Source organism: Arachis hypogaea, chromosome 1 (assembly GCF_003086295.3).
Source record: "Arachis hypogaea cultivar Tifrunner chromosome 1, arahy.Tifrunner.gnm2.J5K5, whole genome shotgun sequence".
NCBI classification, from domain to species: Eukaryota; Viridiplantae; Streptophyta; class Magnoliopsida; order Fabales; family Fabaceae; genus Arachis; species Arachis hypogaea.
The window spans coordinates 6,965,497-6,991,002 of NC_092036.1; the positions used below are offsets into that span (position 1 = coordinate 6,965,497).

Below are 25,506 nucleotides of genomic sequence, written 5' to 3' on the forward strand. Positions count from 1 at the left end.
TATAATTAGTATCTTAAGTAAAGATAAAATCTATTATTAAAATAAATAAATAAATATTAAAAAAGTATTATGAATAAAATAAGAAGCTTTGTCACAAAAAAAAGCTTTATTATTGGGCCTAAGGATTCATCCCAAATACTAACTACTGAGCCTTTTCCGTCCAGAAAAACTTACTAAATCTTTTATGAAAAAAAAGAGAAAAAAGAAAAACCCTAGTGTATAATGAAAAAAAGCTTTCCCTTTCCCTTATGATTAGCAGCTGCCCCAGTGGACTCCATTTCAAAAGAGCTAACAAAGTATCGGTGCAAGTGTGAAACTAGGTATCTATTATAAATTTATACTTTATCTTTTAATTAGTTATTTTTTATTATAATAATTATTTTTAGATATTATGTTTTAAATTTTTTTTATATATTTAAAATTTAAAATTATATCTTTTTAAAGTTAAAATATTTAAATTTAAATTTAAACCTAATGAAACAAAACTAACAAACTAAAATCAAATTCTAACTAAATTAAAATTAAATTAAAATTAAAATTAAAATTAAAATAATACTATCAAAATAATTTTTTTTCGGTTTTAAGATGGGTATATATAATTTTTTCAGTTCTAATTAACAAGAATAATGAACATAATTATTTTTGGATGAATTTTGGATGTGTTAAGAAATTATTTAGTGTGTAATTAAAAATATAAATACGAATTTAAACAAATTTTGGATGTGTTAAAAATTTATTTTGTTAAAAAAAATATAAGCATAAATTAAATAAATTTTGGATGTGTACTAAAAATATTTTATGTGTTGTCTTATTATTTTGGATGTGTATCAAAAGTATTTTATGTGTTATTTTATTATTTTAAATGTGTTATAAACATATGTAAAATAATAAAAAATTACCACAAAAATAATCACGCAAGAAAGAAAAAAAAATGAATGTTTAAACACAAACATATGAAACTAAAATATAATTGGATACGGAAGTAAATAGGTAATATTATTTAATTAATAAGTTAATTTTATTATTTGTTATTTTAAATGTGTCATAAGCATATTTAAAATACTACATCAAATTTTTACAACATATTTAAAATAATATAATTATGTATAATTTAAATTATGAACACATCTAAAATTAAAGTCATATATATATATATATATATATATATATTAAACTAGATATATTAGAATAAAAAGAAAATAAAGATGTCAAAAAAAAAACATTAAAAAGGATACTGGAGTAAAAGAAAATATGAATTACTCAAAAATTTCGATTTTTTTTAGATTTATTCAAATAAATTAAAATAAAATTTATTTTATTTGTAGCAACTCCATTATTAAAATCAAATAGGATGAATTTAATTCTTATTAAACAAATAGATTATTATATTTTTTTAAACATAATTAAAAATGTTGATTCTTGTATTCCTTTATATATTAGGATAAAAATATATATAAAATTATTATTATTATTATTATTATTATTATTATTATTATTATTATTATTATTATTATTATTATTATTATTATTATTATTATTATGTGCTTTTTTTTCTTTTTCCAGGCAGTGTTATTTTTTCCACTTCACCATTGATTAGATGTTCTTGACCTTCTATGGGTCTATACTTGGCTCTGCCTTCTTGATCAATGATGAGAATCAACACGATAATGTCGTGAAATTTTCACGTCTGAAAATCCGTTCCTTCTTACAGTTGTGTATTGCAAGGCTCATGGAGGTTTGAATTTATGATATCATGCAAGCTACTATTCGTATCTTTACCTAGAGACTAATCTTAGCAATTTTATAATGACTATTTTTCTCTGAATTTGTGGCTAACCACACTATTATATCATTGTATCAGGTGGAAAGCTTGATGATATTACTGTAATTCTTAGTCAGGTTGTAAGTTCCTGAGAGCTGCTAATCCATCTTGATTGGTTGATTATATTTGAAGAAAGTAAGGATCCTGATTGTTGAGATCACCATAGCAGCAATTCTCTTCAGTATACTGTGATCACTAAATGTTGGTGATGCACTCGAAAAATGGACGGAAGGATTTATCATGGAAATATTTATGCTTTGCTATGAAGTGTTATGTTGTGCATCATGCATTTAGAGTGTGTTGTATAATGTGATATTCTTTATAAATTCATTTTCTGTTTCTAAAATGTTAGGTCTGTTTCTGATGAAGTGTAGTTATGTAAGTAATTCTACAGAAAAATAACGTTATAATGACTGTCATTTGAATTAGAATTCTGGTAAACAATACTCTCTTCAATTCCTTTGTCTGATATTTGAGCCTTTGTTATATTCTTAATCAGTACTATAAGATCCAAAAAAAAATACTAAAAAGTGATGTGACAACTGAAATCGTAGGAGAATTTCAGGAAAAGGATGACCAGCCAGAACCAAATATAACTATATCGAAAAATGGCAGAGCAACAAATTAAAGAGCCAGATGAGTATACTAACACAGTAGTTGCCATAAAAGTGAATCCCTTAAAGTTCCAGAATATATGGCAATCCTTCTGATCAAATGTTAATAATACAAAGGTAAAGAAACAAATGCATTATCATGAATCCTTAAACTATGGTTTTGCTATAAGCGTGGGATAGGGGATGAATTCAAGGATTTACCTTGTGGTAAAAGGTATAAATATTACAATGAGCTAAACAAAAATAATAAAAATACAATTTTTAGAATTATTTATCAAAATTGGCAGGGTTTAGGGTTTAGGCCCTGATTGAAGAAGCTCTATACCAATGATGTTGACAAATAAATAAAGGCAATGTAAATACAGAACAAGGGGTATTCTAACCCCATTTGTTCATATGATAGTGCTGCTCTGATTTAATTCTTGGAAAAAGGCCTTCCCAGCCTCGTACGCATGGAACAGCATCCTTGGAATCCATCCTCCCTCTATCCATCCTTTTTCACTATTGTTTTTAAAACATCTCCAATTGAACCGTTTCCAAACCTATCACATCCACAGACACCCTGCACCATAAAGATACTCCCTCCAGCAGATATGATTAAAATACCAACTATGATATTGGTTGTGCAGAAGCTGATAAGGTACATACAAAGGTGTAACTTGTGTATCTATATGCATAAAATTTCATGCATGCATCTTAGCCTTGAAATGAGAATCAGATGGGCCATAATCAAAGACTATTACTAACATAATCAATTATACAGTTTGATATTAAATACCTGATTAGTAACTCTCTCTTCCTCTCAACTCATTCCTTGTCCGTTAGCTGTGAACTTCTTGACTAAATATATTTTGGACTATTTTGAACTCAATCCACACAAGTACATTAAACTTGCACTTCAGAATATGACTCTACCCTTGAGTATATGAATAATTTTTGAAGTGCTAGTTTCATAATACCATCTTTCTTTTATCAAGTTTATAAAGCATAATACCAATCATAAATAAAATCCCAGCTGCAACTACCATTTCTTTCTTGATATCTGTTAAATTAAGTTGAGCAGGGTAAGTTATATTCTAAGAAGGGAAAACATGATTTGTACGAAACTGAGCCAACAAGAACCAACGTATAGATAGATCCACACTTAATTTGAGTGAAGAAGGTGTCAGAGGAGGCACGAGGAACACGAGTATGATAGAGCGCCCCGTAATTTAAGGAGAGAGAGAAATTGCGAATTGCTAGTTGCTACTCCTTCATGATTGGGGATGGCAATTGCATGAAACAACCTTTTAGTAAATATGTTTTACCGTTTTCTTGAAATCTAATGAAAAAAAAATAGATACGACAAGCAAAGAAAAGACATGTGAGAACAAAACACATGACTATTGTTTTTGTATTTCTATTAAGAATTCAACATAAAATTGTACTTGTCGACAAGCTACAGAAAACACATGTGATAATACGACAATCATATTTGTCCTGTGTGGACATGTGAGTTGTTGGAAATTAAAGTAAGATCAATCAATACTTGTATTCTTATAATAGGATATCAAATTAAGGACAGAATGGTTATAGTGAAGAAGCTGTTAAAGTCTTTTGTGATATGCAAAACTTTGGGATGGAGGCAGATGATTTTACCCTTGGGAGTGTAATTAGCTCATGCGCAAACCTTGCAACCTTATTATATCTAAGATCACCCAGAGGGAAATTCTAGTGAGAGATGTGGAGACTTTTGGTGAAGTCCACTTGTGTAAAGCGATTTATCAGACTTTCAAAATGTGATGAACGAAACACGAGATCTGGCATAACTGAGACTTATGAGATCACTTTCTTCAAAGAGTATGGCTGAATGCATTCTATAAATGACAGATTGTTGGTTGTCTCAATTTGAAGGGGGGAGAACGGAAGAGACTTGATATGACCATGATTTGAAGTTACAGCACAAGGAAGGATACCTATGTAGTCAAAATGCACTCTTTATAACCCTTTTCTAACACTACGAAGTTTCACAACTTCATCCTGGTTCCTAAGATGATATAACATCAATTTCCATAAGTACATACTTTTCAGCAGGCAGAAGATAGAAAGGTAAAAAAGTAATATCTGATTTGCATAATTTATATTGAAAGTCAAACTAGAGTTGCTCAATTCAGGCTACTTGACCTGCTTCAGACTTGTAGAGTGCAAAGAACATTATACTGGCTGTAGTCGAGATGGAATTATCGCAAGAAACTGAATTCTAGTGAAATAGTGAATGCATTTGTTTGATGGCTGGTTATACTTCCTCTAACCTTGCTGTTGGTTCTGCATCAGGTTCAGAAAATTTAGTAAAATCCGAAAGAAAATTATTATTAGCGACCAACAATCATATTGAAAAGGAGGAAACAATGATTAATTACCTGCATCGAGGATTCAACAGAAATACCGTTAGGAACTTTTCCTTGAGCAGATTGCCCCCTCCAAGAGCTTTGAAGTACAACACCTCCCCAGTATCTAGGCCAGAAATCTTTTACCTTTAAGTTGATTGATAGAAGAAATGGTGATAGTTGAAGTCTGTTAATACCTCTGCCTCTATGTGCTCATGAAGAACAGCAAATAGTTGAACCCCAAGTGCATCAAATATTGGTTTCTGGGAGAAAAGTTTGTGTGCTTCTGCTCTACACATGATGCACCTGTTTCAATTTTACATGATGTATAGAAATGCACAATTTATAAGTAAGCGTAGGTTGTTAGATATGAAACTATATAGATTTCATTTAACAACTTAAGTTTTATAAGACAACTGAACATGAGAGGTTTTGTTGTATATAATAATCATTGATTTCCCCTAATAGATTTTATTTTTGAAAGAGATGTTTTATCAATTTAGAATTTAGACCTAAACAACAGAAACATATTTATAAGTATTGAGCGTAGGTTAGAAATCTTCACATGGCTTTAAATTATATTTTGTCCTACTTTAGACATGATAGATAATAGGGTTTATTGGCGTTGTTTGATCCATGTAGCCAAACCCACCTAGTAGGATAAAGCTTTGTTGTTGTTTTAATTTTGCTTTATTTGCATGTCTCATGTTTGTGTATCCTAACATCTACTTGTCTGAAGTCCTTCATGTGAATGTATTGTACAAGCATATGATTATGCAAATAGGTTGTTTGCAATGAATGGAAAACTGTGAGAATTTACCCTGGTCGTCGTAGACATCATTGGAGGAGTCTTGGTTTTCACTAATGGTTCCATGCCAATCTTATACTCCGGTGTTAGCTTTTGAACTGATATATTTTCAATAGCAGAATATGGAGGTTGCACGCAGCCACATGCTCTAGGATCCCTTTGAAGACATATCCTTTGAGTATTCATTTGATCTCATCATGCTATTGGAGCCATTAGATAAAAGGCGCTTTGGGATCCTATCTTCTTTGTAGCTCATGCTGGTTCACTGAATCTGGTTCTGTTGATGACCCCTCTTCATGTCAAACTGGGCAGAAAGATCTATAGTGCTTAAATTGAGAAGCTCCGGCAAACTTCTCCCGCAGGCCTCTATCTTATCTGCATATTGCATCAGTCCGCGATCATGCAGGTATGTCCTGATTCCAAGTGCCTCCTACAACATAAGAAAATGAAAAGTTGTTTGTTTAAATTAAATTTACTCAAGTTCAAATAATGGTAGCAGAGTTTAATGGCTAATACCTTTTGTTTTTTGTGTCATGTTCATTGAATCCATATCCTCTGAATTCATAACCTTGAGGGTTGGCACATCTTCCCAACCTTCTTCCAACAAATTAGGAAGCAGTTCCTTCAAAACTCCATTTCCTATGAATTCCTCTATTCACTCTCATCTGAATGAGTGTCTTCTTTGTTGTGTGAATGTGCTTCCAAGTTAAATGCACACTAACCTTGCTTGGTCCACAACATCATGTATACACATCATGAATGATGTTTAAGCTCTACCAAGCTATCTCAATTCTCATCCCTTTCTATCTAAGGCCAATTTACAAATTAATAATTATAGCAAATATTCGTCGAGACGCCAAATCAACTGCTTTCTATTTTTAGATGTCTGTTATTTACTACAGTATATAGATCAACTGCTATAGGAATTAAACTAATCTAGTTTGAGGAACTATGTTGTGCCTCTTCAATCACTCAACTAACTTTGTGTTGTTCTTTACATAAGGAAAACAAATCTCTAACCATACATGAAATAAGTAATTACGTAATTTCACATCAGTTAAAATAATTCCTTTTTATATTGATTCTATAAATGATCATCCAAAAGAACAGATGTGAATAGACGATTTTACACCATCATTATATCAAAATTAAATACTTCCTTTAAGAATTTAATTTAGGAAAAGGGAATGAGATTTAAGTTTTTGTTTAACAGGCCAAGTTGTGAGTTGCTTGATTCCTTTGCCGGCCAAAAGATTCTCTTTCTTTTGCTGGCCAAAATCTGCATTTTTAAGTGTATAACGAAAAAAAAAAAAAAAAGAGGCATGTTTCCAAAACTTAGGATAGTTGAGATTTAATTAGATTGTTTAAGAATCTAGTCAAGAGTTCGAATTCTAGTAGTGTATATGAAAGATACTGAGAGGAGAAACCAGAAAGTTCAGACTCCTGAACCACAAATGCCACTGATTCACGGTTGAACCGATCCAACCGACCGGTTCGGTTCGGTTTTTAGAACACCGCATTAGTTTAGTTAGTAGGGAGTGAAGTGGTTTGTGGTTTCTTCGGTTTTGAATACGAAGAAGAATGAAGAATCCAACGTCTTTGTAATCTCCGTCTTCAAGCAACACTTTTTCTTATTTCTGCAACCAAATGCAAGCTTTGCTTCACCATTCCCCTCTTATCCGAACCTCACATTCTTCCTTCTCAGCTATGGCTTCTTCTTCTTCCCTCACTCTCCCTTCTCTCTCTCTCAACAACTTCCTTTCTTCCCCATCAAATGCACATTCTAGAACCTTCAACCTTCCCCTCCTTCGATCTAGGGTTTTCATGAGCGTCGCTTCCGGATCCCAGGTCTCCGTTCTCAACGATGCTCTCTTCTCCGATTACAAACCCTCCAACGCTTTTCTTTTCCCCGGTCAGGTAAACGGACAATTGTGATCAGCATTTTTTATTTAATTTTTATGAATATGATATATTTTGTTTATTCGATGTATGAATATCTGTATTAATGTGATTACAGGGTGCACAAGCCGTTGGAATGGGAAAAGAAGCTCAGAATGTGCCTGCTGCTGCTGTTCTGTATAAGAAGGCAAATGAGATATTGGGGTAGTTGCTGATTTCGTTTTATAATAACTATTTTCTCATGTTTGTCTTTTTATTTATTTAAATTCTGTTATTCTGGTTCCTTGTTGTAACTGATATTGTCTATTCTCTGCCTTCAGGTATGATCTTCTTGATATATGCATCAATGGCCCAAAGGATAAGTTAGATTCAACTGTTCTTAGTCAGGTAAAGTGGTAAATCTTTTTTACTTCTTTTTGGGTAGTGGTGGTTGTTTTTTTCACAATCTATTGAACGTGAATTTAGAATATAGGGTACATTCATCTTAGTTTATCGTTAAAATAATTAGTGGAGTATTATGGAGTTGGTTTATGTGCAAATAATTGAGCTAAGCAACTTTAGTTAAATGATTGCTTGTCATGCGGAGGGTAATTAGTTTTGGTTGGATGGATATTTTTACAGTCAATTCATAAATTGCTGTTGTTAACTTGTGCCTCCAGCATGTGTATTTCATTCAACCTTTTTATAATGTGTAAATACTAAATATCTTTGGCAGTTAATTCATTCCTGGGTCAAATCCCACCAAGAATTTTTCTCCTCCTCATCGTGTCTTTATTTATATTCAAGAATAAAATAAAAGAATTAGTGAAGTAATAAACAAATTCGTCTTTAATAGAGATCTTTTATGATTATGATATTAATATATTATATTAGTGAGTCCATACATAGTTATCCACCAGTCTGTTCTCCATGTTTATTTTTGTCACATATAAAGATTTACATGGACATAATGTTTACCAATTTTTTTCTACTTCTTCAGCCTGCTATTTATGTCACAAGTCTCGCTGCTGTGGAGCTACTTCGTGCACGAGATGGAGGACAACAGATTATTGATTCTGTTGATGTTACGTGTGGTCTAAGTTTGGGAGAATATACTGCTCTTGCTTTTGCTGGGGCTTTCAGGTGATTTGCCAAGTATTAGTAATTAATATATAACTGGATTTTGTAATGCTTTCCCCTTATGGCCCCCTTTTCTTCATATTATTCCTCATGTATCAAGAAATCACTGTAAAACCAAAGGAATAGCAAGTACGACATATATGCCCCTTCTTTTTTGTCATAGTGACCTATTCTGTCATAAAAGTACCATCTGTTAGAACCATTGTTTATGAACCATCGATGAAGTACGATTTTGTTTGGAGTTCAACTTTGTTCTTTGATTGACTTGCTATCAACCCATGTATTTATTTGAATTGTAAGCTTTGAAGATGGACTTAAGTTGGTCAAATTGAGGGGAGAAGCCATGCAGGTAAACAATGTGTTCCAATTTCTTGTCTCACTTACATCAACTTGTTTGGATAGAAGCTTGTAATTTTTATTCACAGAAATAACTTCCGCTCTTTATCTAGGATGCTGCTGATGCTGCTAAAAGTGCCATGGTTAGTGTCATAGGACTGGACTCAGAGAAGGTCCAACAATTGTGTGATGCGGCGAATCAGGAAGTACCCGAAGCTGAGAAGGTTCAAATTGCCAATTACCTATGTCCTGTAAGGTTCTTATGGATCTGATTTTTAACAAGCTTAGCAGACAAAATTTAGTGTTTAAATTTCTCATCACTAGCTTCTTTTTGATGTTTTTTGTTTTCTTAGGGTAACTATGCTGTCTCTGGGGGCTTAAAAGGAGTAGAAGTGCTGGAATCTAAGGCAAAGTCTTTCAAGGCTCGAATGACTGTATGAACATATCCCCAAATCTTATCTTTCCAATGCTAACTTTCTTAAAAAGTTTTAATGCCTTTCACTCTATTCTGCAGGTTCGCTTAGCTGTTGCCGGTGCATTCCACACTAGTTTTATGGAACCAGCTGTGTCAAGGTTGGAAGCAGCATTGGCAGCAACAGAAATCAGAACACCAAGAATACCAGTCATCTCCAATGTGGATGCACAGCCACATGCAGATCCCGACACAATCAAGAAGATATTGGCACGTCAGGTATGCTGCTGAAACTCCATCATGCAGAAATACATGAATGGGAAATAATTGCATTCTATACTACAATTTGCAGGTTACTTCACCTGTTCAATGGGAAACAACAGTGAAGACTCTTCTAAACAAGGGGCTGAAGAAAAGTTATGAACTAGGACCTGGAAAGGTAGGATATATAGATAACAAATACTGTTATGGTAAACAAATACTGTCAGTGGGGGAACCGGTATTAGCATTTCAAAGGTGGAGTCCTGTAGTTCTTAGGGTTAAGTACACTTTATCTCCATGACCACACAATGTCCACTTAAGCCACTGGAGTTTAAAAATGTGAAAATTATTCTTTTTGAGTTTTGAATTTTTCTAAATGTGTGGATTAACCATGTTGGTTCTTTTCCCAGAAATTAACAAAAATAACACATTTAACAAAATTTAGAGCATCAAAATTCCATATTTAGGAAAGTTGATGGAAAGTTCACATGATGTGAAGGACTGGAAGTAAAGTACAAACTAAACCTGATTTTTATAACTCTGCTAACATTTGTTTTGTTGTTCTCTTCTCAGGTAATTGCTGGTATTATCAAGAGAGTGGACAAAGGTGCTGATATTGAGAACATAGGTGCCTGAGAAGTGAGAAGGCAGTGAAACCTTGCTCCTTCTGTGACTTCGAAATTCCAATCAACCCAATAGTAAACCAACATTTTGTCTCGTACAATGTGGGAGAAAAGGTTGCATCCCCAAAGCAAGAGAACATGGAGCTTGGAAATTTTGTAAACATAGATTAGGTACAGTTGGATTTGAATGCCAATTTTAAAGTTCAATTTTAGTTTTAACTTTTAAGAATTGACACTATCATGATGATGAACGTATTGGACTGAATAATGGGTTTATTTATTAAACGATATGTACCTAATAAACATTGTGTCATAGTTGGTGTTCCTTTTTTTAAGCTTCCCAGTTCGATTGGATCAACCATTGGTTAGTAAGATCATAGTTGAGGTTTGGATGGTTAGGTGGAGAGTAAAGAAAATGCTTTGGTGACAATACTTTTTTTTTTCTTAGGAAATTCATTCGATTGACAAGTTAAAAAAAGATTATTACTAATCGAAGTTCTTAAATTTTTATTTTAATAAATAAATAATGAATGTATTGGAAATTTAAATATTGTATTATTGTACGTATATTTTTTAAAAATTGATAACGTTAATATGTGTCTTTAAGCTAAATCCTAAGTTTAAATAGAGAAATATTAAGTGATTAACATTTTTGTCATATATTTTGAATTAATACTGAATAAATTTTTTTATACTAAAAATATTGATACTTTCTTTTAAATTATTGTTGTTGTTGGATTAATAGACACTAGGATAAAACTTGAGACAGTAAAAACTATGGCAGCAGATAAATTGCATTTCTATCTAAATTTCATTCTTTTGATGATAATAAAGAATTTGTGGCACACCAAAACATCGCAATTTGACAAGAGCCATTAGCACAATGCTCCGATACAATTAAAGCATACCATGACAACCATAACTATGAATATCCTAAATCTTCATCCTGGCTTGTCTCGTTTTCTTCATCATCTCCATCAGATATTGTCGATGTGTCATCATCATCAGAATCCTAAAATACACAGAACAAGTCATTCTCCAAGTGTTTTATTGCATGCCTAAATCAGAGTGTGTGTAAATAAATTAATAAAAAGGGAATACTAGATAAACAATGATTATCTTGAACAACATGAACAACTACTAATTAAATAAAAATACACTACACCTCCAAATTAATCATTTAAATTTTAATATTAAAATAACTTTCCGTACGTTAGTGAAATAAACATCCAATATATCTATTATTTATATTGTTTAAAATTTTCATTATTTACCTATACTTTTCCTTAATAAAATCCAACCAAATAAATATCTTAAAGTATCTATTTAAGTTATAAGTGGAATGTTTTAGATAACGCTTGAACTTTGGTTCATGTGCAAAGTTGAATCCAAAGTTTTAAAAATGTGTTGCATCATTTGATTACTTTAATGTGTTGAATTGCACATTTCAAAAACTAAAGCAAAGTTAGGGACTTAGGGGGTTATTTATTTGTATTATTTTCTCAAATAAAAAATGAAGGTGGTTTGTTCAAACCTGATGATAGTGGCGGTGAATACTACTATGTAAGCCTCCAATTGTCCTAATTATTATGTACATGGGCACAATAATTCCACTTGCCCTTAATATAAACACCTAAAAAAATAAAAATAAAAAAGAAGTTACACACATTATTCAAAAAGCAGATATTTATTTAAGTTTTTTTTCAAAATAAATAAATAAATAATGGTAGAAACCAAGTACTTACAGTAAGAATTGTAAATGGATAATCTTCCATGCCACTTGTAAGCAATGCAAAAAGATGTCTTACAAGCAAGATGAGTGTAAACTGCATAACAAAAAGGAAACAATAATGAGTTATCACACAAAGGTTTCTAAGTTTATTAGATGACTTGGCTAAGTTCGATAAATCATTGATATAAATACGGCTACAAAAATATTGGGAATTTGTTTTGATTAGGATTTTTTTGTGATGACCCAAATTAATTATATCCAAAATGACTAGTATTTTTATGATTTTTGAAATAAATAAGCCCATTAGCTTATTAAAGTGGTTTCTTTCCAACAACATAATAAGGTGCACTATATAACATCAAAACTGCAAGGTAATTATTGTGAAGGAGTCTGGATGGAAGGTGATCCAACCCAATTTGAAAAGGATGAAATCCGTAAACTCTTTTTTTTTAAAGAAAAACAAAAACGCATAGAAATATCTATTGGAATCCTAATTTGGCTATAAATTTCTAATGTGCAATTATTATTATTATTATTATTATTATTATTATTATTATTATTATTATTATTATTATTATTATTATTAATGATAAAACTTTCTAATGTATAATACTTTCAGATAATATATATATATTATAATTTAGTTGTTAAGACACTAAATCACTAATAAAGAGATATAAATACATTTGTTATTAAAAACCAATTTTAATTCTAATAAAATTTTTTGTTGATGATGTGATGAGAATAAAAGTAAAATTTTAAAAATTTTGAAAGGATAAAATTGTAAGAAAAATCTGTATCTTCTTTAATATTTATTTCTTAGCTTTTTATCTAACAAAACACTAAATATGTGCTGTTGTTGTATATTGATGTGTCTTTCTAAAATGTGTCTTACTAAACAAACAATAGACATATATTACCATGTTCATATTTCTAAATAACATCCAATTATCTATAGGTATGGATTATGTTTCTTGTTACACATGACATAGTCAAAGAAAAAAAAAATTGAACTATTCATCTTATTTATTCTCTAACCCAAAATTCTTTAAGAAAATGCTTAGAAGGTCATTTGGCGACAAATGCTTCATTTCCTTGAAGAAAAAGAAAACGGCAACGTGCAATTGTAGTTTTAGTTGACCATAATTGTAGTCAACCTTGGAGTCCTTGACTCGTTATTTTCCCATTAGAAAAATCTAATACTAAGTGTGATTAAGAGGAAATACATTAGATGTATGAAATAAAAGATAAAAGATGATAATGCTTACAGAGAAAGCAAGTGATCGAAAGCACGAAGCGCTTCTATCTGCAGCAGAAGTGCATTCAGAGTAATCGCTTTCAATTGTTGTTGCGTTTATTAAGGGTTCTACCTCCCTTCTTGTTATTTGCAGGCTATCCCTGTATACCAATTAAAATAATAATCATTAATGTGTAATTCAAAAGACTTGTTAAACCGCTATTAAGAAGTAATATCGACACTAAAGTGTTAAATTAATGAATTTCTCGTCATATAAATTTTTTATTTTTCTTTAGTTTTTTTTATGTGAGACTAATTCGTTATCCTTCTCATACTTATAACTTAACAACTATAAATTTGGAAGAGAAAAAAAATAATTAAATAAATAAAAATGTATCTAACATGTGTTTTATGAGTGTCTGCCTTTTTTTGGTGACTATGAGTGTCTCGGCTTAATAGATTAAGAGTAATATCTAAAACCCCTATTAATTGAACTTAGGGAAAAACCAACATATATTTTTTATATTTTCAAATTTAAAATAAGACTTTTCTAATAATAAAATGAAAAGAATTATATAAATTTTTTTGTGAAAAAATAAAATTCATTGCTCACCAATATATATATATATATATATATATATATATATATATGAATAAATGGTCAAATTAGTTTCTAAAAGATTATTCGATCTTTAAATTTGTCTTCGAAATATTTTATTAATCAAATTCGTTTTTTATTAGTCATGTCCTTCTGTCACTTTTTTGTTGATATTGTCAAAATTTGCTAATATAAAACATTAAGTGACACCACAACACACACCTATAAGTCTTAGCTGACTATTAACATAATAAATTTATGAAATTAGATCAAATGAAAGCGTAATTGATGGGAGAACTTGAGGCATTGGAATCCCTCAATTTGAGATTAAGTTAGTCTGATTTTATAATTTAGTCATGTTAATAGTCAATTAGGACTACTAGGTGTGTGTTGTGATGGTATTTAATGTACCACATCAACAAATTCTGGCACATTAACAATGGAAGTGACGAAAAAACTAACATGACTAATTTAAAAATCTTTAAAGGATAAAGTTGATTAAAAAAATTTTCAAAAACCAATTTGAATAACGCATAATTTTTTAGAGACTAATTTGATCATTAACTCGTATATATTTCATAAAAATTTGCCAATTTTAATTTTTTTTTTAGTTGTTAATTTAAATACCATGTGGAGCGTGGACAAACGAACACAAGTGTGGAGTTTTACATTTTAAAAACAAATTTGACTAAATAAAAAGAAACAAAGTGCAACTTAGTTTCGTAAAGGGATCACACTTAATGTGCCAAACAATAAAAGAGATCACATTTTAAGATTCGATTAAGTCAAATAATTAGATGCAACGCACATAATTTAACTTTGATTGTATTGCACGCGGGAAAGTTGAGTCACTTTGAGACATGTGAAATTCTGTGTTGCACTCGATCAGCAGCCTAAGCATGTGATTTTTATATTTATCCTAATCTAATAATATACGTTAAAAATTATTAAAATAAAAATTAATTATAATGTGAAATTACCTAATGGTCATTGCTGCATCAGCTATCTGAGATTTCTTTGGAGGTGCTGTATATCCAGGTTCATATTGCTGTCAAAACAGGGGCATAATAATAATTTTAGATCACTTAATGTTCAACAATTTTAGATAAAACAAATTCCATACACTCAAAATTATCATAATAAGAATATAACATTGATGCTAATTAGAACAAGAACAAATAAACCATTGGAAAAAAAATAGAACGGAGACTTAAACTTTGAGCAAAGTCAATCAAAGACAATCAAAAACAATAAAACCTGAAAGGAACTTTAAATGTTCATATATCTTATTTGATCATTAATTACTTCTTTTTTTTAAACTTTTTCGCACTAAGTGAGATCAAATACATGAATTAAAACGTTATTACATCATGTCCAAAAAAATGAGGAGGGTTGTTCTGTTTGTGCGACTGCCAACGTAAAACAATATGACACCCCAATACATTTGATCATTAATTATTAAAAAAATTGAAATTTTTTAATATTTTAATAGACAAGATGCATAAATAATTTTTTTAAAAAAATTTAAATAATATCCTTTCATTCTTACATATTCAAAACGAAATTCAAATCCCAATATTTTTTTAACGGACTAAGTCAAAATAATATCATTGAATTCGAATATACATAAGCGAAGAAACCATCCACAAGAAATTAATTAGTTTAAAAAATCATAGTTGATTAAAGTTTTGATACCTGGAGACAAATCTCACAAGTTGTATTGCCTTTTTCATTGCACCATTTCTGAATGCAATCTCTATGAGCAAACTGCACAACATAAAAACGCAATCAATTAATAAATTAATAAATAAAAAAGAAAACAAAGCCATAATAACAGAAAATTTGAAAATAAATAACTACCTTAACGGTTCCAGAACAAGCACAAGGAGCTTCCAAGCTTTTGGAGCTCTCGAATTCTTCTTCATGGCATATTCTACACCGATAATTCATACATATTGATCTCAAATCATCCACAACTAACACAACTTCTTCAATTTTATTATTGTTATTCATACTTACAAGCTCCAGGCTTCTTCAAAAAACAGAAAAGTAAAAGAACTTGATGAGCCTTTTTGGGTTTCAAATTCTTCTCTCTACAGTACTACTCTTCTGTTTCTCTTTCTCTCTCGAATCTCAACTTAAATTATATATATATATAAAAGGAAACGTTACCGGATTTCCAATACTACCCCTTGTACCATTTTCCACAATAAATTAAATTTGTCAATGTTCGAGAATTTTTCTCCTTTTTATGTGTATTTCAAGAAACAAAAATTTATAAAAACCTAAGGATGCTTTTGGATTAAGAAGCTTTTATTTTTATTATTTTAATTTTCTTTACAAACTTTTAAAAAAGAAATATATTAAAAGTAAAAATGAGAGTAAATGACATATAAGTCTCTGATTTTTTATTTCGAAAATAAATAAATTATTGACTAATTAAAAATACAAAAACGTCAATCACTTTTTAAAATGTGAGATATGTGAGTCATTTCAAGGGATCGATTTGTCGTTATATATTTTAGACAAAAAAACTTAAATGTCTTGTATTTTTAAAAATAAGAATATTTTTATATTTTTAATTAATAGATATTTATATGTTTTTGAATTAAAAAATTAAGAATATATTTTTTTATTAAAAATAAAATATAAAATCACAGACTAAATCCAAGCTAATTAATAACCAAGGGTTGCTTTGACCACAATTGGCAAAGAGACTTGCAATGAAGGGTCAAAATTAAACAAACATTTAATTTTGGCTTCCTTTGGAGGGCTAAGTAATAAAGCATTAAATAATTGTCAAAATACTGAATGAGTATACCGTATATAAATGAACACATTAATAGGTTCTAGAATTCCTTTCTTACGTAAAGAGAAAGAGGGAAAGAAATATATCCGAGCAAGCCTTTTGAAAGAAAAGTATATTTATAAATCCATTCTCCAATTTTCTTAAGATAAGCCAATTTTTTCATTTATTGAATTTTTTGGGTAAACTAAATTTGTCTCAAGATCTTTCACAGTTGAAGTTATGCTATCCATTATATTCACTTACTTTATGAGGCTTTTATCCGTTTTCTTGATTAGTACAAATTATGTCATGTACTAAAGATAAATTACATATCAAATTATAAGCAGTTAGAGTGCGTTTGGAAGCATAATTTTTTTGAGAATAAAATCAATTTTCATAATATATATATATATATATATATATGAATTTAATATTTATACATTATTAAGTAAAAAAGTTTAACACAGATGATCGTGTATTACCAAATTAATAATATTATTTATACACCAAATATTCCTAACATCTGTATAAAAATAGATAATTAGTTGTATATTTAAATTGTTTTTAATTAGTAAAATAAAAAGAATGTGTATTATTTGTTAAAATAATATTAATATCAAAATAATATTTACTATAAAAGATATACATACATGTAATGATATTGTTATCATATTAGAAAAAAATAACTAATTTTTAAACTCACAACTTGAAATTCTTTGATTAGTGTATCAAAATTCATATATATATATAAGTAACCAATTTTTCAGTTTTATTAGAAGTAGATAAGAGTTATTATTTTATTTAAAAGAAAAATATTTTTTAACTTTTTCAATTATATAAAAAAGTTAATTTCTAGATCACTTTACGAGGCTAAAAAGTTAAGAATTAATAAAAGAGAGATATGCATCATTCTCTGTCTCTTAGACCTACATGCTTCACCAACGGTACAAAAAAAAAAAAAAGCTCAATACAAACTGAAATTTGAAACCATGGGCCCCCTTATTTCATTAGATTAATAATTGTTGATTGAAGCCTATTCACCCAAATACATTATCAACTGTAATTTGGCCCCTTCCATGCCACGCTTTCATTATTATTTTAATGTGTATTATATAATAATAATAATAATAATAATAATAATAATAATAATAATAATAAGGAGACATGTTTATCAAAATATAATAATAAAGAAACATATCCATTACAAAAATTTCTTTTGCTTGATTTATTAATAAGCAAGTTTCTCAATTCTTATCCATGCGTTATTTGATTTGAAAAATATAAGGTACCTAGTAGGTAGTAGTAGCATTATTACTAATAATTCTCATGCAAGTAGCTATCTTTATTAATTGTTTTCTTTCATAAACATCTCTCTTTAAGTTTCATTCATATATTATTGGATTTTGTTTGTGAAAATCGTACCAAGAAAAGATGCATACATAGAATCACCTATAATTTATCTTCTACCTATAATGAAAAGAAAGCATGCATAATTTATAGTCAGATGTATTTAACACAATTAAAATTAAGGCTATTTTTTATTCTATAGATTACAATACTAGAAGTTATTTATTATAAACCCTAAATTAAACTTACATCATAACTAGAATTTAGAACCCACACACACGCTGTTACAATCATCACACCTAGTTACCACTCAAATAGGCCTCTCAATCTTTTGCATCTTCTCCAAACAGTACCTTATTTTAAATCCATGAATGAAACTGAATGATAAGAATGTTTAGAGTGAGTGTTTTGTTTATACAAAAAAAAAGAAAAAAATTAAAATGAATGAAAAAAAAAGTTAATTGATTTCAAATTTGTTGAAGGAACCAATAATACATGTTCATCATGCTATTTAATTTACTTAATATAATATTTGTGACAAAAGCTGACACATGTCTCATGCTTTCTCGTTCTTATCGTCCCCGGAACTAAAATGGTTTGAATTTATGTCCATCATTTTTATGAGAAAAACTTGCCGTATGGAAGCTTCGGATTTAATTTAAACATTTGAACCTTTCTTGAACAATTTCTACCAAGAGATTCCAAGAGTGGTGTGGTTAGCACACATCACTTGTATTTTGCGAAGAGGTCTTAGGAGATCCTTTTGGCACCTAACCATTCTATTAGTTGCTTGCTATGTATATCAAAAATTATTACTAACTAATTTATAACATGTTGCCTGGCAATTATTCTTGAGTAGATATAAAATTATGTTAAATAAAACAGGGTAATAATTTACTTCTTTTTATTGAATCCATGCAATTGGTATAGAATGTAAAATTTTCTAAATACCAACAATAAACTTTGCAAGTACATAGATTTTCAAGAAGCACCAGTGGTCTAGTGGTAGAATAGTACCCTGCCACGGTACAGACCCGGGTTCGATTCCCGGCTGGTGCATTTCATTTTTTATCTTTTACGATTATTATTGATTTATTATTAAAATATCGTTTCAGTTTCAGGGCGCTTATTTTACAGTCTCGATCTTTGCCTCCACTTTCTTCTTCAGCTCCCAACAATGAACGCTACCATCAATAATTTCAACCAAGGTGAAAACTAAATCTCTTCACAATGTCCATAATTTCATTTTAATTTTCTTTTTTATTTCATTATTTTTTCCCTTTTTTTTTTTCTGTGGTGCGTAGAAAACGGACACGGAAGCGATTCCGATACGAATTCCGAAGAGGAGGCAGCTGCAGCGGAATACTACCAGCCGATCTCTGGCGTCGACGATGGCAGTGGCGAATCAGACGGCGAGAACGGCATTAACGGTGTGGCTGAGAACGAGATCTCGTCTTTGGATCAAAACGGCGTCGTATACGAAGAAGAAGAGGAAGAAGAAGAGAGGAATAGAAGAGAAGAGATACGGAGGGCGTTCAGTGAGGACGAGAATAGAAGAAACGCGCCGCTGAGTGAGGAGAACGCGACGCGGGTTATGGAGGCCATGCGCGGCGTTTCTTTCGGCGGCGTGGCTCCCGATTGGGCCGATCGGGTTCCCGAGGACCGCTGGATCGATCAGCTTCGCAGGTTGAGACTGTCACCCAACACTTGATCAACATTAATCCTTATTTTTTCTTAATTAATTTTTTTAAGATTAATCTTATGCATATCTATCTAGAAAGACTTTCATGTTAATGAAGTGATTGATAGTCTCGGATATTTGCGTATGTGTTTATGAACGCCAAAATATTATTAACCATATTTTTTTTTTCCCGCACATTCAAAAAAGTATGTAACGAGTTGAATTATAAATCATAAGAAAATTGATTGAAAATCGTATATTAAATTCCTTCTCGAATATTATTCCAACAACAATTTTACTAGCATCAAAGTTTAGTACATATCAATCCTAAAAATAGTTATCATTGGTTAAAAAAAATTGTGATATACACACTAAAAATAATTATTAAAATTAATTACGATGTATTTATATATAAAATATGTGTTGTTTAATATTTATATTTTAATATATATTTTATATTAATGAGTAATGCCTAATTTAATGATTGATTTTTGGATACATCTAAAATAGTAGCGTTAGAAAAGAGATTAGAAGTATTCGAGGTTCCTGAATTTCCATTGATCTATCAGAAAAAAACGAAAGCATAGATAATGTCCTTGACACAAAAATGGGTTAGTTTTGTTAATTTATGGGAGAATTACCAACATGATTAATTTACACATTTAGGAAAATTCAGAAGGTTGATTTACACATTTTTTAAATTCTGTGGCTTAAGTGCATAATTAACCCTAAGACTTTGCCTTGATTACTAACACTTCTACTACTTTTAAGCCCACAGAGACAGCATAGTTTTCCGAAGAACACAAAAAACATTATAATGAAGTTATCCATAAAAAACTTAGACACTAAATTTTGTCTGCTAAACTTGTCAAAGATCAGATCCATGAGAACCTTACATAGAGGACATAGGTAATTGGCAATGCATTTGGCAATCTGAACCTTCTCAGCTTCAGGGACTTCTTGATTCACTGCATCACACAATTGTTGGACCTTCTCAGAGTCCAGTTCTATGACACTAACCATGGTGGCACTTTTAAGTTAACCATAGTTGGCAGTTGACACCAACTGTAGTTAGATTACTGTAGATTAATTGGTGGATGTAACTGTAATATAAAAAGCACAGTATATAGCTGTATTGAATCCCTTTCGTGATTCACCATTATTCATCATCAAGTTAATCTTTCACATCTCTAATATCTATCAAGTTCTAATGTAAGTATATTATTTACAAACTAATAGTGAAGTAACAAATTGGCCTTAGAGCTAGCTACTCCTAATTTGTGGTGATTGGGGCTGAAAGAACACAACACCAGCAATAAGCAACCAAACTATTTAATTAAGTTATTTGATACTAGCCCCTTTACTTCTTTTCAAATGTGCATTATATATCAAATGTTAATATCATGAGCTTTTATATGATTATGGCCCACCTTAAGTGAAATGCTTCTAAATTATATTATAACCTTAATATCATGGAAGCACTTTTGATTTTGGGTTATTCAAGAATTATTATCAGCTTAAACTAAACTATAAGGTGATAGCTTTTCCTTGATTTAACCGAACTAGTTCGTTGTCAACCACCACTACTTCTCCTGGCAGAAAACGAAAAGAAAAAACCACCCTTACCTAATTAATGAACCTTTTAAAAGTTACTATCTAATAGATGAGCGACATTCAAATTAGTTAGTAATAATTTTTGGGTATGTTGTATAGTGCCTACAAAATTAGCATGTTTCAATTTTTATAAAAGAGTGGGTCTCGTCTCTTAACACTCGTATTTAGACAATTTATAAAATGATTCTCATGCCATCTATTATTAAACCAACAAATTCTATCGGCGTAGACAATGTTGGTTAACAAAAAATTGATATATTAGAGCTCAGATGCGTTCCTTTTCATCCGAGTGAACAGATGCTGGTGATAGACCCAATCCATCACAGTGAGCGCAAACCTCTTCACAGCTCTGCACCAGCCGGGAATCGAACCCGGGTCTGTACCGTGGCAGGGTACTATTCTACCACTAGACCACTGGTGCTTCTTGTGAGAATTATATAATCTTTAAGATTTATATCATATTTTTTAATTTTGTTTCTTTTATTGTAAGCGATAAACGTTCATTTTCACAATTCATGGCAGTGGCAGTGTGTGAAGGAGAGGAAGAAGGAAGCAATGGCAATTCCCATATTGAGGGCTGCAATCATTCCTCACTCTCAACCACTCCTTCATTCTTCTATATCTGGTGGTATTGATGAAACTGCCAAAAAGAAGAAAAGACTGTTGCTTCCTTGTTCTTCTTCTTCTTCTGAGCTCAATCCTGCAATTCGGTCAGCTACTGACCAAACTATACCTTATCTGAATATTTCATGGTTTTAGAGTTCTTGGGCCTTTCTTAAACATGGGTTTGCTTGTTTCATGTTTGCTTATGTTGATAGGTCAGAGGTTTCATTTTCTGTTGGGTCTTGCCTCCTTCCTCATCCAGACAAGGTACTAAGAGTGCTAAATTCTGATAAACCCATGTCATATTTATGTTTGGATTGGTAATTAGTGGAAGCTAATAGAATGGAATAAGATGGAGAGGAAAGCAAGGGAATGGAATGGAGTAGAGTGATATAATCATATAATTGTTCTGTTCCATTGTTTTGATATTTTTGTTATTAAAATGGAGTAATTTTTCATTCTATTTTTTTTTATATAGCAATGGAATATACTAATTTTGTTGGGGGAAAGAAATTAGCATTTTGCATTGAATCCTATTCCTCCCAAATTAGAGGGAAGAAAACCAACACCAGATGGTGGCATTAGATGGAATTTATTCTATCATTTCCCATGTCCCTCCCACTTTATGAAGTCCTGTTCTTTTTCTTAAGGTTGATAGAGGTGGGGAAGATGCTTTGCTTGTCAGCAACTATAATGGGGGAGTTCTTGCTATTGCTGATGGTGTTTCTGGGTATGCTACTCTCTCTCTCTATCTGTATCTAGCTCTTTCCTAGTGTAAAACTTCAATCATTGAACAAAAACAGAATATAAAACTTTGAAACTGGTTTTGATTAATTAACTTTAACTGGAGTAAGATTGCATCATATGTTAAAATTGAGCTGTATTAACATTATCTTCTTCTCGTTCTGTGCCACAGTTGGGCAGAAGAGGATGTGGATCCTTCGTTGTTCCCACGTGAATTCCTGGCTAACGCTTCTAATTTTGTTGAAGATATGGAGGTAATTACTGACAACGAATATTTTTTTAAGTTATAATGATTCTGTTCTCAAGCTACATGCATTTGTTCTTGGGTGAATGACACTGTCCTCCCTTGAGGCTAAGGAATATTACACGCGAGTCTCTTCTGTTTGCAAAAAATACACTGACATTTCTATCTTACAAAATGTGATACCGAGCTCCCTACATGCCATTAACATCTTGGGTGGTATGTGTAAGCATGATGAATCAAGGGTATTGTTTGGAATATCGATGTGAATGTTTCTATGTAGTCAATGCTGTTGGCTAACTAGCAACTTGGATATTGTTGGGTTAATCAGGTGAACTATGATCCTCAAATTCTTATAAGGAAATCGCATGCTGCTACTTCCTCAACAGGCTCAGCCACTGTGTAAGTCCATTCACTTTTCAATTGGATTTTAAGTTTTCAGTAGATATATTCAAATATTTACTTGTGCATTTTAAACAATTCCACTTTTAAGTTACTTCATTTTCTATCTTTTTCATGAAGCATTGTTGCTATGCTGGAGAAGAATGGGATTTTGAAGATTGCCAATGTTGGGGATTGTGGATTAAGAGTTATCCGCAATGGTAAGATCTAATGCTATATTTCATCCAACTATGATCTTTGCTGATATGTCTAATGGAATTTGCTATATGAAAATTTTTGGGTAAATTAAAGTGAGATACTCTAATGTTCTTGCTAATGTTTTCTTTCTTTTGCAACACCCTCCTCCAGTGTTGAGAGCTAAATCTTCTTTTATGTGCTGTTTTTCTTTTTCCAGGCAGTGTAATTTTTTCCACTTCACCACAAGAACATTACTTTGACTGTCCATTCCAACTGAGCTCCGAGAGGGCCGGCCAAACATATCTTGATGCAGCGGTACCACTTCACATTCATCTTAACTTGCTTTAATTTCGTCCTGTCACCCAAACTATGAAGAACCATGTGTTTGCTTAGGTTAAGGCCAAGACATGTAATGTTTACTCAGAATTGTGTGCTGGCCTTTGCACACAACCTTGCAATTTTGATTTATATTCTAATTTTTGCTTCGAGATATTTGTGGTTCTTTCTGTTATATCTTTTCATACCAACCTCTTCAGCTGGGAAAACAGGTAAGTAATGTGGAGTTGATAGAGGGAGATACAATTGTCATGGGGTCTGATGGTCTTTTTGATAATGTTTTTGACTATGAAATTGTTTCGACCATTGCTACATACAGAGATGTTACTGAGGCTGGTATTGTCTTCCTTCTTTCCTTTCTTGTTGATTGATCCATTTGGAGGAATTTAGAAAACCACCATTTGAGCTTCATTAACCTGAAATTCATTTTGTTGCTAGCAAAGGCATTAGCTAACTTGGCAAGAATTCATGCCACGGATTCAAATTTTGATTCTCCCTATTCATTGGAGGCCAGGTCTAAGGTAAAGAAAAAGTTACCGCTTCCGTTTTGAAATGATGGTCAATTTCGACAAAGTAGTGTATTGAAAAATTAATATACTCGGATTGTCCAAGTATATTAATGTTTCAATGTACTACTTTGTCAAAATTGACAACTTTTTGAATCAGAGAAAGTTTAGTTAAGTGTTTCACAAACTTTGGTTCTCCCTTTTCATATATTTTTTTTTAATGTTTCTCTACCAATATGCCAGGGTTATGATGCGCCGCTATGGAAGAAGATTCTTGGAATGAAGCTTACAGGTAAGGCAAAACACACCATAAAATGAGGGTATGCTCATGTGAAGATTTCCCATGACCTTATCGTGTTGATTTTCACCATTGATTAGATGTTTTTGACCTTCTATGGGTCTATACTTGGCTCTGCCTTCTTGATCAATGACGAGAATCAACACGATAATGTCGTGAAATTTCCACGTCTGAAAATCCGTTCCTTCTTACAGTTGTGTATTGCAAGGCGCATAGAGGTTTGAATTTATGACATCATGCAAGCTACTATTCGTATCTTTACCTAGAGACTAATCTTAGCAATTTTATAATGACTATTTTTTCTCCGAATTTGTGGCTAACCACACTATTATATCATTGTATCAGGTGGAAAGCTTGATGATATTACTGTAATTGTTGGTCAGGTTGTAAGTTCCTGAGAACTGCTAATCCACCTTGATTGGTTGATTATACTTGAAGAAAGCAAAGATCCTGATTGTGGATATCACCATAGCAGCAATTCTCTTCAGTATAATGTGATCACTAAATGTTGGTGATGCACTGGGAAAATGGACATCAGGATTTATCATGGAAATATTTATGCTTTGCTATGAAGTGTTATGTTGTGCATCATGCATTTAGAGTGTGTTGTATAATGTGATATTTTTTATAAATTAAATTTCTGTTTCTGAAATGTTAGGTCTGTTTCTGATGAAGGGTAGTTATGTAAGTAATTCTACAGAAAAATAACGTTATAATTACTGTAATTTGAATTAGAATTCTGGTAAACAATACTCTCTTCAATTCCTTTGTCTGATATTTTAGACTTTGATATATTCTTAATCAGTACTATGAGATCTAAAAAAAATACTAAAAAGTGAAGTGACAAATGAGAGGTTAGGGAGAATTTCAGGAAAAGGACGACCAGCCAAAACCAAATATAAACTATATGGAAAATTCAAAACTTAACTCTGTCCTGAGAAT

The 25,506-nt window shown here is 31.2% G+C and overlaps 4 protein-coding genes, 1 long non-coding RNA gene and 3 other non-coding genes across 17 annotated transcripts; 4 read left to right on the forward strand and 4 right to left on the reverse strand.

Annotated features, from left to right (window-relative positions):
* Positions 1 to 4,422: 4,422 nt before the first annotated feature.
* Positions 4,423 to 5,142, reverse strand: LOC112792957 (uncharacterized). Its single transcript, XR_003197677.3, has 2 exons — positions 4,836 to 5,142; positions 4,423 to 4,740 (listed from the first exon to the last, which is right to left on the reverse strand). It is a non-coding gene; the product is annotated as an uncharacterized lncRNA (long non-coding RNA).
* A 1,696-nt stretch (positions 5,143 to 6,838) lies between these two features.
* On the forward strand, positions 6,839 to 10,573 carry LOC112792941 (uncharacterized). The gene is made up of 10 exons (XM_025836198.3): positions 6,839 to 7,527; positions 7,628 to 7,713; positions 7,830 to 7,896; positions 8,489 to 8,631; positions 8,929 to 8,977; positions 9,078 to 9,215; positions 9,318 to 9,398; positions 9,479 to 9,655; positions 9,729 to 9,815; positions 10,211 to 10,573. The coding sequence occupies exons 1-10, from the start codon at positions 7,258 to 7,260 to the stop codon at positions 10,271 to 10,273; spliced, it is 1,161 nt and encodes a 386-aa protein (XP_025691983.1). The 5' UTR covers positions 6,839 to 7,257; the 3' UTR covers positions 10,274 to 10,573.
* Positions 10,574 to 11,020: 447 nt separating this feature from the next.
* LOC112792979 (uncharacterized) lies at positions 11,021 to 15,967 on the reverse strand. Its single transcript, XM_025836199.3, has 7 exons — positions 15,688 to 15,967; positions 15,523 to 15,594; positions 14,808 to 14,875; positions 13,261 to 13,390; positions 12,006 to 12,086; positions 11,795 to 11,893; positions 11,021 to 11,272 (listed from the first exon to the last, which is right to left on the reverse strand). The coding sequence occupies exons 1-7, from the start codon at positions 15,838 to 15,840 to the stop codon at positions 11,183 to 11,185; spliced, it is 693 nt and encodes a 230-aa protein (XP_025691984.1). The 5' UTR covers positions 15,841 to 15,967; the 3' UTR covers positions 11,021 to 11,182.
* A 2,983-nt stretch (positions 15,968 to 18,950) lies between these two features.
* TRNAG-GCC (transfer RNA glycine (anticodon GCC)) lies at positions 18,951 to 19,021 on the forward strand. The gene has a single exon. It is a non-coding gene; the product is annotated as a tRNA-Gly (tRNA).
* On the forward strand, positions 19,001 to 19,897 carry LOC112792995 (uncharacterized). Its single transcript, XM_025836200.2, has 2 exons — positions 19,001 to 19,170; positions 19,267 to 19,897. The coding sequence occupies exons 1-2, from the start codon at positions 19,140 to 19,142 to the stop codon at positions 19,671 to 19,673; spliced, it is 438 nt and encodes a 145-aa protein (XP_025691985.1). The 5' UTR covers positions 19,001 to 19,139; the 3' UTR covers positions 19,674 to 19,897.
* A 1,621-nt stretch (positions 19,898 to 21,518) lies between these two features.
* LOC112714795 (small nucleolar RNA snoR114) lies at positions 21,519 to 21,607 on the reverse strand. The gene has a single exon (XR_003159364.1). It is a non-coding gene; the product is annotated as a small nucleolar RNA snoR114 (small nucleolar RNA).
* Positions 21,608 to 21,678, reverse strand: TRNAG-GCC (transfer RNA glycine (anticodon GCC)). The gene has a single exon. It is a non-coding gene; the product is annotated as a tRNA-Gly (tRNA).
* Positions 21,679 to 21,729: 51 nt separating this feature from the next.
* LOC112793027 (probable protein phosphatase 2C 26) lies at positions 21,730 to 25,326 on the forward strand. 10 transcript variants are annotated; one of them, XR_011881598.1, is made up of 12 exons: positions 21,730 to 21,967; positions 22,076 to 22,127; positions 22,511 to 22,590; positions 22,777 to 22,858; positions 23,177 to 23,247; positions 23,368 to 23,447; positions 23,642 to 23,739; positions 23,961 to 24,096; positions 24,204 to 24,281; positions 24,510 to 24,558; positions 24,759 to 24,782; positions 24,910 to 25,326. XR_011881598.1 is itself a non-coding variant. In XM_029297193.2 (12 exons), exons 1-12 carry the CDS (start codon positions 21,813 to 21,815, stop codon positions 24,960 to 24,962), a joined length of 963 nt encoding a protein of 320 aa, XP_029153026.1. In that variant the 5' UTR covers positions 21,730 to 21,812; the 3' UTR covers positions 24,963 to 25,326. The 10 variants fall into 10 exon arrangements, 6 of the variants coding, with proteins under 6 accessions (XP_029153026.1, XP_029153027.1, XP_025691987.1 ...); XR_011881602.1 differs by having other exon boundaries at positions 23,973 to 24,096; XM_029297193.2 differs by having other exon boundaries at positions 24,199 to 24,281.
* The last annotated feature ends 180 nt before the right edge of the window (positions 25,327 to 25,506 follow it).

Bases quoted from the DNA above. Each gene is read 5' to 3' on its own strand.
- LOC112792941 (XM_025836198.3), top strand. From the start codon at position 7,258: ATGCAAGCTTTGCTTCACCATTCCCCTCTTATCCGAACCTCACATTCT. The intron at 7,897-8,488 runs GTAAAGTGGTAA...CTACTTCTTCAG, and splicing joins ATTCAACTGTTCTTAGTCAG to CCTGCTATTTATGTCACAAG. The intron at 9,216-9,317 runs GTAAGGTTCTTA...TTGTTTTCTTAG, and splicing joins TTGCCAATTACCTATGTCCT to GGTAACTATGCTGTCTCTGG.
- LOC112792979 (XM_025836199.3), bottom strand. From the start codon at position 15,840: ATGAATAACAATAATAAAATTGAAGAAGTTGTGTTAGTTGTGGATGAT. The intron at 13,391-14,807 runs GTAATTTCACAT...ATTGGTATACAG, and splicing joins GATGCAGCAATGACCATTAG to GGATAGCCTGCAAATAACAA. The intron at 11,894-12,005 runs GTAAGTACTTGG...TTATTTTTTTAG, and splicing joins ATCCATTTACAATTCTTACT to GTGTTTATATTAAGGGCAAG.
- LOC112792995 (XM_025836200.2), top strand. From the start codon at position 19,140: ATGAACGCTACCATCAATAATTTCAACCAAG. The intron at 19,171-19,266 runs GTGAAAACTAAA...TGTGGTGCGTAG, and splicing joins CATCAATAATTTCAACCAAG to AAAACGGACACGGAAGCGAT.
- LOC112793027 (XM_029297193.2), top strand. From the start codon at position 21,813: ATGGCAATTCCCATATTGAGGGCTGCAATCATTCCTCACTCTCAACCA. The intron at 22,591-22,776 runs GTATGCTACTCT...TCTGTGCCACAG, and splicing joins ATTGCTGATGGTGTTTCTGG to TTGGGCAGAAGAGGATGTGG. The intron at 24,097-24,198 runs GTATTGTCTTCC...TTTTGTTGCTAG, and splicing joins CAGAGATGTTACTGAGGCTG to CAAAGGCATTAGCTAACTTG.